Source organism: Equus asinus, chromosome 9 (genome assembly GCF_041296235.1).
Source record: "Equus asinus isolate D_3611 breed Donkey chromosome 9, EquAss-T2T_v2, whole genome shotgun sequence".
Taxonomy (NCBI): Eukaryota; Metazoa; Chordata; class Mammalia; order Perissodactyla; family Equidae; genus Equus; species Equus asinus.
Genome location: NC_091798.1, coordinates 54,702,515 through 54,715,479, shown reverse-complemented (window position 1 = coordinate 54,715,479; position 12,965 = coordinate 54,702,515). Strand labels below are relative to the sequence as shown.

Here is a 12,965-nt window from a genome sequence, read left to right as displayed (position 1 = left end):
TACTTCCTCATAGTTGAAACTAGATTTTGTATTTATAGCTATTCACAACTTGCGCTGAGGCATATAATGTGTTCTCTCATGTGGCGTGATTACAGGAAGTTAAATGTCTACATCTGTTACATTTCCAGAATCAGCCACATTGTCATCACATACTAGCTGCCAAACTAAGAGGCATTAAGGATGAGAATATATTTTATATCTTACATAAAAGTAATTACTCCTGTCAACAAAGTTCTTTCAACAGAATACTATAATTTTTATTTGCTGATAGCATTAATGGTTGTTTTTCTTTAAAAACACAAATTGCATATCATTATAGAAGCTAAAGCTGTGGTATACATAATTCTACATATTAACTTGTTAAGTAATCATACCTGATTAGCAACTGCTTAATTTTATATATCTGTATACCTTGTAGACTCAAGCCTTCTTTGAACTTACTGCTGTTACATATGGACAGCTGCAATATGAGTGGCACCCCTGGGATTATGCAATCCAGTAGACTTTTTTGAATCAGTCTCACTTCTTATTAACCTGGTATTCTCCCCAGATAAGTCCTCCTCAAAGGTTGCAATGTAAAAACCCAGTTATAAAGGAAGACATAACAGAATAAGAATAACACCTTCAATCTTATTCTAGAGCCCTTTTTTTTTAAGAGAATTTACTAAGTCGAATCACTAAGTCAGGTTACTCTGAGATATCTTCCAGGGCAGAGAACTAGCATTGCTAAATAAACTCAATGATAAAATGATTCTTAACAAAACAATATTTACCTAGAGTCAACACTAGTATACAAGTATTACCACTGGCTCTTCTAAAACCTTTTTGTAATTAAGATGGAAAGATGTAGCTAGCTCTGGAAAGGCAAATACCCAGTTTATTAAAGCTTTTAGCAAGTTGTCAAAGCTGGGGTTTGGGAACAGTAGTAGGTATGTTTTTGAACAGTTATACATGGATACATTTAGTCAAAATCTATTTAGGATTCCCAGAACTTCTTATCTAAAACATGTGAAATTAACTTGTGAACAGTTACTTTCTAATTCATCTGTTTTACAAATGCAGATCTTCATATATTGGGGATTATCTTTGAAGTGAATTTTTAGTAGCTACAAGGGAGGAAATATACTGAAAGAAGTAGTTAAAGATAAGCGGCTGCTGCTGGAGCATCATCTTGTCCCTGTATCCTGAAGGAAGGGCAGGTTCCTGGGATGGGTATCACATTTGTCAGGACTAGTTGTTTTTGTTGTCATTGTGGTTGTTTTTACATATAAATGTTCTGGAATTAGTCCTGAGGATCAAAGATATTGTCTCTGCACTGAATACCAAATTGTTTCTACTAAGCTACAATCTCTTATTAGTCACCATTCAAGAAGCACATTTAGTGCATTTAATGCTATAACCTGTTGCCTTGATTTCGCAATAAAAGTCTGCTGTGGCAGTGTTTTTGTTTTAAATTAAACTTTTAAACATCATGAGCCTGCTAAAAAAATTTTTTTCTTTTTTCCTAATTTTTTAGTTTACCCCACCAAGGATTCTACTTGCATGTAGTTTAGAACAGGAATTGCACATTTTCTGTAAAAGCCGAGGTAATAAGTATTGTAGGCTTTGCAGGCCATACAGTCTCTGTCACAACTGCTTGCCATTGTGACATAGTGCATCCATAGATAGTATGTAAATAAGTAAATTTGGCTATGTTCTCATAAAACTTTATTTTAAAACAGACAGCAAGTGAGAACTGGTCCTGGGCCAGTTTGCCAACCACTGGTTTTGAGAATCAAGTACTTCTACAAGATTCTTCTTGTGAAAATGACAGCTGTCTATTAGTCCTTCCCCACTTTCAGCTTCCGTTGATTCTTGTGGAATTTACTCCCACATCACTATGTTTATATTAGTACATTTTAAGCATTAGCTTTTGACTTCCTGCTGGTCTATAAGGATTTAGATATCTTTCCTTCTCCAGCCCCTGTGTCATAGATCTACTCTCCTTATCCCTTCCATCCTCCTAATATACTTGGGTCAAATTTAGATGAGATGAACATTTAGTTGTTATGTTATTTTGATAGAGTCATGCAGTGAGTTATTACTTTTTCTTTTCTGCGTAATATTTCTATTTTCTGTAGTTTATAATTGTTAATTTTGTTAGTTTTCTGTCTTCTCTCTAGTGTAACACCAAACTCCTCATCAGTCATTGAATTCTCCTCTCAAGATATTTAATACACCAGGTATTCTAAATCTAAATCTAAATCTCCTGTCACCATCCTGGGGGTTCCTTTTGCCTGGGGTTTCTTATATCCCATGCCTTCCTCATTCGTTGTATTGTTGTATCCTGCCTCATTTTAGTGGAGCTAGTAGATTCAAGGGAGGTTCAAGGGATGTAAACTTTTATATACCTTGCATGTCTAAAAGTACTTTTATTCTTCTCTAGTTTGGAAATCATTTTCCTTCAGAATTTTAGAAGCATTACTCTCTTGTCTTTTGACCTCTAATTCTGATTCCCGAATTTGTGTGTGTGTGTGTGTGGTTTGGTTTTTTTCTCTCTGAAAGCTTGTATACCCTAATATTCTGATGTGACTCTGTTTTCATATATTGTATTGAGCCTTTTCAGTCTGAAAAAGCGTGTCCTTCATTGGAAGTTCTGTGTTACAGCTTTTTAATTTGCTTCCTATAAAACTCAAATGGGCAATTTTGACTCATACTTTCAGCAGCCCAGCTTGTCACTGAGTGACTCAGGATACTAGCAACAGACTTCCTTCCCAGATTCTCTCATATCTCTCTGAAGTAAATAAAATGAGTATGAAGTTCTGTGTTGCATCAGTAAACCCTGCAAGGGAATGAAGAAGCAGAGAATTGACCTAACACTGTACTTAATGAATGGACTGCATTTCTTGGAGAAAATTGAACAAAGACAACATCTAAGAGTCAGAATCAAGGCTTAGTTTCTGTAAGGCTGCTGTAACAAAGTACCATAAATTGGGTGGTATAAAATAACAGAATTTATTCCCCCATGTTTCAGGAGGCTGGAAATCTGAAATCAAGGTGCCAATAGGGCTATGTTTCCTCAGAAGGTTCTAGGAAAGAACCCTTTCTTACTTCCATCTTCTGGTGACCCTAGGCCTTCCTTGGCTTGTGGCAGAATCAGTCCACATTTCTGCCTCAGGTTTCTTCCCTCTTTGTCTCTCTGCCTCTGTATCTAAATGTCCTCCTTATAGATTTAGGGCCCACCCTAATCCAGTGTGATCTCCTTTTAGTTAATTACATCTGCAAAGACTGTTTCCAAATAAAGTCACAGTCTGAGTTTCTAGTTGGACATGAATTTAGGAGAGATAGTCCTCAACCCGGTAGACACGGTACTTAGACAGCAAGTGGTCCTGGCACATGATTTGCACCAGATAGAATTTAAAGGAGTTATTCTATGAGTGGCCTTACCTAAATAAATCCTCCAAACAGAATAGTTTGCAAACTGCTGTCATCTTGCTCTTACTAAGGTATTCATATGTTTGTATTACTGGGGGAGAGGGGAAAGCCTTATATTGGGCTATTGACAATGAAGGGTAAATTTAAAATAAAGACATCTGAAGCTGGTAGGTCTACTTCCACACACTAGTGAAATTTATTCACTTATTTTATGGAATGTTTATTGAATGCCAGCTATTACCAGTTACTGTTCTAGGCATCTTCAGCAGTGTGGAAGACAAAGTCCCTGCCTCACAGATATGAAAATATTTACACTGGCATGCAATTTTAAGTGAGGTGAAGTAAATGAAGAGTGATGGAAAGTATTGTGTTAGTTCAGATAACATTTGAGCAGACACCTGAATACAACGAGATGAAGAGCCATGTATATATTTGGGAGTCGAGAAGAGCTTGCAGTGAAATAGCCTAAGCCTCAGAAGGCAGTAAAGCTTAAAGAGGAACAGATAGGGGAATAGCATGGTCTGGTTACAGTTCAAAAATTCTCTGTGACTGCTCTAAGGAAAATTGGTTGTGGGGGAGCATGATGCAGAGGAGAGTGATGAGCTTATTATAGGTGAGAGCTTATCTCATTGGTCTAGGTGAGAGGTGTCGGTGATGTGGTCAAAGATACTAAGAGTAGAAATGGTGAGAAGTGACTGGTTCTGGATGTATTTTGCAGATAGAACCACAAGATTTGCTGAAGAATTTATTGTAAGATGTGAAGGAAGGTGAAATGTGATGGAAGAATCCTTAGAGCTTTAGGCCTGAAGAGTCAGAAAAATTAAAATTACATATAATAAGATAGGAAAGGCCAAAGTAGAAGGTTTAAAAAGAAAAATCAATGAATTCTCTCTTAACATGTCAAGTAGGTGGTTGAATATATGAGTCTGGAGCTCAAGTTAAACTGGAGGTAAAAATTTGTACATTGTCAGCCTGCAGATGATATTTAAAGCACTTAGCCTGAATTATTAATTTTCTAAATTCATGAATACATTAAATATTATATATAATCTGTTCCCATTCAGTCATCAACAAATGTTTGTAAAGTGTTGGCTGTAAGCCATGCACTGTGCTGGAACGTTCTGAGAATACAGTAGTGATATTAGACATTCAGCATAAAAATATATAGCATTAGATAATTTCTAGGTGTCTATTAAATGGAACTTCAAACATTACAGTAGTCATAAGTTATATCACCTAGCTTGGTACTGATGTGTTACTTGATTCTTTCATATTAATTTAGTCTTCATAAATAGATCTTTTAAGCTCTTTGAAAGCAGGAGCTATATTACACGTGTTTTAATATCACACCTGATGCCTACGACAATCTGGAAAGATATTAAGTACCCAAAGAATATTTATAAACTGACTACATAATAAATTTAATTGTTCAAGGGCAGTACTATTTTTGTCAGCATGATTTTGATTTATCTCTAGTGTGGACTTATCTAATAAGTGACTTATCTAATAAGAATGTTAACAAATTCCTCTTCCCTGATTCTAATATTTAAAAATTATTATGGATTTTATTGTATTTACTTCTTAATGGTGCCATGTAGGTTTTATTCCTATGTGTTTATTGTTTCAATTTGCAGCCTGATTCTACTGCGACTGAAAGAGCAATTGCCAGACTAGCAATGCACCCTCTTCTGAAGAAAAAAATAGATGTGCTAAAAGGTATGAAATAAATGTTTTTTTTTTTTTTTTTGAGGAAGATTAGCCCTGAGTTAACGTCTGCTGCCAATCCTCCCTTTTTTTGCTAAGGAAGACTGGCCCTGAGCTAACATCCATGCCCATCTTCCTATACTTTATATGTGGGACACCTACGACATCATGGTGTGCCAAGCGGTGCGTATGTCTGCACCCAGGATCTGAACCAGCAAACCCTGTGCTGCCAAAGTGGAACATGTGAACTTAACAACTCCGTCACCGGGCCAACCCCATTAAATGACTTTTAAACCATGTACTTAAATGCATTTGTGTGTATGATTTTAAATAAATGGCTATTCATTTATTTATTTTTATGGTTCTTTTTCCTTTTGAAAAAGGAAATATATAATGGTTTGTTTTCCTTGTATATTATAAATGCCTCTTTCATGTATTTCCAAATGTAGGAAGGTGCCTGAAAATATGGAAAGTATCTGATGTCTGAAGAAAAACTAAATCTGTACTTTTTCCTTAATTTTAATATATGAATATATATGTTATATATTCATATATATTATATTTATGGTGATATTGAGTACAATTGATTTTCTAAATATTGATATAATTCATATTATTACTTTTGATGTTGCCACTTAATCACATACTTTTTATGAGTGTATTATAAAATGTATTGAAAGAATTATATGATTTTGTAACAGATTAGAAGATATTTATTTTTGTGTCTGAAAACACAATTTATAATATCCTACAATCATATCAATGCATTATTCCTATAGAAATTAAAGTTGCCATTTCATTTATTTGTATTCAGTGAAGTTTTTAATATTCTTCATAATGCCAAGATGTGAAAGGAAGATTTTCTTTTAATTTTAGAGATTTAAAATGGATACCTCTGAGCATTTCTTATAAGTTTAGTTTGTAAAAAGTCAATAGATTTCTTTGTACCTTCATACTCATTATACATATTTAGTATAAATTCCAATTTTCCTCTTAAGTATTTTCAAGTAATTTTAGAAATACTGTAATGAAACAGTGGTATTTTATAGTATTTGTTTTAATACTAAAATAAGTCATATGCTATTTCTCTTGCAGCTGCTGTCAAAGCCTTTAAAGATGCAAGACAAAATATTGCTGAAGTTAAGTCATCAAAGAATGTTTCAGAAGAAAATCATTCCAAGGACACTTTGTGTTCAAGTGATGATGCCAGTAAGTTACAGCATAAAGGAACTATTATCAGTGAGCAAAAAGAGAAAGAAGCCAAAATATTGGCAAAGAAACCAATAAATAATTCAAAAGAAAAAATAGTCAAGATGAAACATGGACCCAAAGTAGTGGATATTCCAAGTTCCCCATCAAAACCTTCTGAAAAGGATTCTGTCGTTCCCTCTGAACCCCAGAAGACATCTGCTGACCCCAAAATGAACACGTTAAGTCAAACCGAAAAAAAGAAAGAGTTTGATAGCTCACTTGGTAGTGACAGTGATGGAGAAGATTTACATGAAGAAGAGAAAGAGTATTTTGATGATAGCACAGAAGAAAGGTTTTACAAACAATCTTCCATGTCTGAGGATAGTGATAGTGGTGATGACTTCTTCATTGGGAAAGTCAGACGGACAAGAAAGAAGGAAAGTGGTTGTCATTCTTCGGTTAAGGAACAAAAAAACCCCCCAAAATTGTTACCTGAAGAAGATAGACTTGAAACTCATCAAGATATAAGAAATGACAAAAACAAGCCAAGTACAGAAGCCAGAAAGTTTGAATCAGTGTTTTTCCATTCTTTATCTGGATCTAAAAGCTCTAGAAGGTAAGAGTATTTTTCTATTCTGAAGTAGTTATTAGTTCTTACTTTTTTTAGAGATTCAAAATATCTACACATCCTAACAATGGCATACTATCTCCTATACATAACTCTAGTTTATATAATACATCCTGTGTTTAGACTTGGCCCTCTTCAAATTTACATTGAGATAATATATACAAATACTCGTATAGTAGTGCCACATTTATCCAGTGTCAGAAAATGAGATGTTATAGCCAAATAATTTGTCTAGCTAATTTAACTTTATCCCTTCAGTTATCAAAGTTTTGAAACTTTGAGTTAGCTTTTGATGAAAAGCTTTTAGAAATGTCTCACACACCTCACTCTTTAAAGAGAACTTTCTGAAAAGAATATAGTGGTTTTTTTCCTTGATGACCCAGGGCCGTTATTGTAAACATTGTATTCTTTTTGTTGCAGTCTATAAGGCTGCTTGCCCTAATACTGAGTTTCTCCACACTGCTTTATATTTGATGATGCTGCTGTCTCATTCCCTGCTGTGGACCACCACTTTTCACAGCTGTTCTGCTATAAATCGATAAATTTAATTTCATTTGTAATTCTAATCTGGAAGGGGATATCTTCACATTTTAGGGTAAAGATCGTGGTTAGCTAATTTCATTAACAGCTATTTTCTTCAGTAAATTACTTTTCTGTAATGTATAGGTCGGGGATAATTTTTAATAGATTTGAGAAATGTGATGTTGAAATTTTTCAAAGAAGTCAGAGCATAGAAAAGACACACAACCATCTTTCAACCTCGAAAATAATTAAATTATTACTTATATCTCCTAAACCTGCCTCAAAAGGCTACAATTTTTGTCTCTTGAAAATAACACCACTATCCCTTCCTTCTCCCACAAAATATAAATCTTAACTTTAGTTGTATGTGACTCATTACAGCTGTGAGAAGACTTTTGAAATTCTTTGTCTAGATAGTTCTCAAGAGTAGGTACAAGGGAATCAAGATAGGATATTTTATGACCAGAAGTCCTATAAGGATGGTGAGAGGAAAATTCCTACATGCTTCTGTATTGGAGTCTAACAAACCTTTGATTTAGCTAAAACCTGGGATTTTCATAATTTTTTTATTGATTGCTGGTGGGATGAGGGAGTATGATAATCTTTTGAGTGAGTTTTATTATACTACGTTCTTAAGGTTAGATGATTTATCTTTTAAAAGTCCTAATGGTGTTTTTATTTTAGGAATTATAGAGAACAGGCTCCGAAAATCAAAACCCCAGGTACGTATTACTGACTGCTTGATCTCCATATGCAGTTGAGTAATGCTTTGCCAAAGTGGAAGGATGAAAAATTCTGGTTGCTTAATAGCATGAATGAATTATGTACTGAGGAAATGGAAACAGAGCAGCTTTTATCAGTATAATTTTTTTTTCCCGTATGTCCTGCCAGTGGGAAAGATATAGACAAAACTTATCAGGAAATACTGGGTCTATTTAATTTATCTTGAACTAAATCAACACATTCTTTAAGTAAATTATGTAAGTTTTATCTTAGTCAATGCCATGCCGTTAAACATTAAGTAACAAAACAAGTATGTTACTTTCTGGGTTAGTAGTAAAAGTATTTTCAGATTAATTTGTAACAAATTAAGTTTAATATATTTGGGTAGGCTCACCTCTTTATATAATCCCATACTCTCACTGACTTAAAATAATAAAAATGTATTTCTGACTCATATCACAGTTCACTGTGAATCGGCCGAGGGCCTATGTTTCACAGTCCTTCAAGGATCGGGCTCCTACCATCTTTTGGCTCCTTCCTCCAGTTCCCAAGTATTCTCCATTTGACCAACAGAAGGAAATAGAGTACATGGAGAATTTTGCAAGAGGTTTTCGTGAGCCAGGCCTGAAAGTAGCAGGAATCAGTTCTTCTCACATTTCATTAGCCAGAATTCAATTACATGATGTTATCTAGCCACAGAAGAGCTAAGAAATGCAGCCTAACTGTGGCTAGAAGGAAAAAGAAAGTGGAATTTCTTGAACACATAACCGTCTGCCACTGACCATCCTGTCGGTCACCAGATGCCTATTTCACTTTTCCTCCCACACATAGAACACACTTACCTCCTTCCCAAGGAAGCCAACCCAAAGTCGCATCCAGTCACTGCATCCAGCTGAAAGCCCAGGATCACAGAGTGGCGATGCAGTGCTTTCCATCAGATCTGATGAATGTGATTACTCAAGAGTTTGGGCTTATGCACTAAAAAGACAAACTGCCTGCCTCCAACTCATACCGAGTATTTAGTGGCAGAGCGGGGACGAGGTACCCACAGTAAAAACTCTCAGTCAGTTAAGGGGAAAATAGGAGGCACACAACATGTCTGAGCGAAAATTGTGAAGGATCTGAAAGGAACTTCCTTACCCATTGTTCTTCTCCGTGGTCCCTGACTGTCCTCTGGGGGGGGGTCTTTGTTCCTTGGCCACATCTGAAGCATACATTTAGTACGATCTCCTTGGGGATTGCCCCAAGTGACTGATAAACCTATATGGTCCTGAGGATGGTTTAAAGTCTTAACAGTCAGAGGTTTTTTTCCAGCCCAGTCTTGTGATTCCCTTCACAATATAATTCCCTCCAAAGCTTAGTGGATTTCTGACCTCTTTGTTTTCACTCAGTTCATCCATGAGCTTGTTACCACACCAAAACGTCTTTCCTAGAGCTGGTTCTCACAATTGTCTTATTTATGTTTATTTTATGTAAGAAGCCCTTACATGGGTTTTTTTCCCACCCCCACTGTCATTCAGTGTCTGCTGCATTGAAACTCTCGGGTTTGGTTGAGAACGCCATACCTTTACTCTTCCCTCTGCTCCAGGGCTGAATTCTGTGGGCCTTTACTGCTTAAAATCTGTCTCAGTCTTATCTCTTACTGTTTGGAATCCAAAGGCTTTCTAAGTCTTAGGTTCCCAAATATCTGGACTCTCTCTTCCCTTTAGCTTCTGCCCATGCGCTGGCCGATTTTTCCCTGAACTCTTCTCTTTTTTGTAGTACATTGCCAAAGACCTATCAGTACACTAATCTTTTTATTCTTTCCAATCACTTAACCTGATGCTGCACACTCCAGAGGTGTGCAGCCTGCTTCCCAAGTTTTCACTGGAAGCAGTTTGACCTGTTTCTGTAGCACATAGGATTGCTCACTTTTCAGCCTCAGATATTCATTTCCTTACCACCTGCCGCTAAACTGCTAAGCCAATGCCAAAATTTTTTTTTTTTAAAGATTTTTTATTTTTCCTTTTTCTCCCCAAAGCCCCCTGGTACATAGTCGTATGTTTTTAGTTGCGGATCCTTCTGTTTGTGGCATGTGGGACACCACCTCAGCGTGGCCTGATGAGCAGTGCCAAGTCTGCGCCCAGGATCTGAACTGGCGAAACCCTGGGCCACTGAAGCGAAATGTGCGAACTTAACCACTCGGCCGGCCCCGCCAATGCCAAATTTAATGGCCTTCAGAGTACCATTTCAGTATTATTCATAGTAGACTATCTGCTGTAACAAATAACTGCCAAAATTCGGTGATGTATTTCTCATTCATCACAGTATGTCTGCTCCTTGCAGTCCCCTTCCATCTTATGCCTCTAGGAGGTCTGTTTCTCTTTGCTCGTTAGGAAAGAGAGAGACTAGAGGACTGAATGTGAGGTTTGTATGGTCACACCTTTTTTTCACATTCCATTTTCTGTAACTCAGTTACATGGCCTCATCTAACAGTAGCAAGATGAGAAATACATTCTGATTCTGCACCTAGCAGTAAAAGAAAACTAGATTTGGCAAACACGTGACCATCTGCCTCATTTACCATATATTCATAAACATAGGATAACTGTAAACTTAAGACATTCCCACATTTACCCAGTGAGGAGACCCAAGTAAAAAGGTTTTTGTTTGGTTTTGCTCAGCTTATATATTTATAATATTTCATTTATCAATTTATTGATGATACAAGTTTACTTTGCTTAATTATATAAAACATGTTCATTTAGAAATACAGCCTTATTTAAATCTCAATTTTCATGAAACAGTTTCACTTACCGTTTAAACTCCTCATCCTTCATTACTAGAGCCATGCTGAGTATTATAACAGCTTTGTAGGGCACATGTGATTTGTACAAAATACAGGACATTTTGAATCTGTGTACAGTGATGTTTTGGAAATGTTATCCCAAACTGCGTGCACTTGTTTGTTTAACATTATGATATTTGGTTTTTAAGGAGATCTTTAAAAGGCTTTTGACTATGATGTCTAACTTGCAGTAGAGAAATTATCCACCCCTAGGACTGATTAATAAATCTATATTAAATTTTTTGCCTCCCTTGTTCTTTCTAATTCTGTAAATATGCATTGATTCATGTCTTTTCAGACTAGTATGCCACCCCCAAATAGTAGTTTGTTCACAATAAGGCAATTGAGGTTCCTCGTGCTGTAAGAGGCTGGTAGGGACTAAAATGCAAGTTGCCACCCTCCTATCTGGTGGGTAACTGTATGATTAAAAAGCACTTTGTCTTATATTTGAATAGATTTAGTAATTTACCTTGTAATCACAACTTACACATTACAAGTAATTTACCTTGCAATCAATAACAAAAAGGAATGGAATCAGTTAATAGCTCTTTAAAAATAAATCTGTCCCATCCACATTGTCAGATCCAATGTCTTGGTAAAACGTGAATTTTCTGGCTACGTCTGCTCCACTCATAGATGTCATCAGCTAATGATATTCCTTTGAAAATACAAGATGCGTTTTTTTTTTTTGCCCTTCCATGTTGTCTGGGTTGTTTTGCCTTTCTTAATGTCAATGTAAGTAAGACAGCGTAGCATATATTAGGAGGCACACAATAAAACATCTGTTTACAAGGATTAGAAAGCATGTGTCCCATAATTGCCGTCTCACGTACATTTCAACTTCACACTGTTCCCTGTTGGACGTAAATTTTAAATTGTGAGGTATTCTATTTAAGTAAGACTAAATTTCTTTCTTAAATACTGATTTCAGAAGATGAAGTGTATTTCCCTTGTATGCTATTTAGGTATATAGTTTGTTTTTTTTCTTTCTCCTCCCAGGTTTTCAGCAACATGAGCCTCAGATCAAGAATCAGTTTAATAAGAGTACACAAAGAGGACTTCAAAATACAAAACAACAGTCACAGCTGCCTCTTCATCCTTCATGGGAAGCAAGCAGGAGGCGGAAAGAACAGCAATCTAAAATTGCTGTGTTTCAGGGGAAAAAAATTACATTTGATGATTGATTAGTACCATTTTTGTGAACTTTTCCATCTAAAAATTATTTTCTTTATTTTTTTTTAACCAGCTCATTATTTAAACTTGTATTTGAATAAGTCTCTTTGGAAGGGTCATAGAAACAAGTTTGTTTTCGTCTTTATTTTGCTTTTTAAGTGTGTTCAAGTTATGCTTGTATAAGCCTTCCATAAATCAAGTACATTCTTAAATTGATTTTTAATAATATGGCCAGGCTATTCTCTTTATCTCTAAAAGAATTTTGGAATTACAGCTATCTCAGATTTTCTTATTTGTGCTTATCATGAAGTGTGTTTCACTGGTTTATGTCTATATTTCTTTGCCTTGAAAATAAATGCCAAGGTATATTTAAAATAATAATGGAAAAATATGAGGAAATTATAGCTGTTTAAAATAGATCACATTTGCTGTCATTCTTGTTAGCAAAACAAAAATTCTAACTTTTATTATGGGTATACAAGTAGTAAATTATACAAATAAATATTAATTTTTATTATAGTTTTAATTATTTGTGATCTTGTACTTTTTGACTGTTTTAGTTTCCCAGGACAGTTTTGGATTTCTGAAATATACTTCAGTTATTTAGACAACATGCTGTTTTAAATATAGCAACACAACCAAAAATTCGTTCTGTATTTCACTGCGTGTAAATATTTCTGTTAAATCAAGAATGTGTAACATCTCTTTATTTGGCCACATGTTCTTATGGAAAGGTTTTTTGAGGAATGATAGTTTGGAATTTATAAGAACCAATTCTGAAGG

General features: G+C 35.4%; 1 protein-coding gene across 2 annotated transcripts in view; it reads left to right on the top strand.

Annotated features, from left to right (window-relative positions):
• SRFBP1 (serum response factor binding protein 1) overlaps positions 1-12,708 on the top strand; it is a 68,373-nt gene extending 55,665 nt beyond the window's left edge. For both annotated transcript variants that reach the window (XM_014859576.3, XM_044780690.2), the window contains 4 exons: positions 5,049-5,130; positions 6,214-6,925; positions 8,144-8,181; positions 12,009-12,708. In XM_014859576.3, the coding sequence (XP_014715062.2) occupies positions 5,049-5,130; positions 6,214-6,925; positions 8,144-8,181; positions 12,009-12,193 (1,017 nt within the window). In that variant the 3' untranslated portion in view covers positions 12,194-12,708. The remainder of the gene's footprint in view (positions 1-5,048; positions 5,131-6,213; positions 6,926-8,143; positions 8,182-12,008) is intronic.
• Positions 12,709-12,965: the final 257 nt, after the last annotated feature.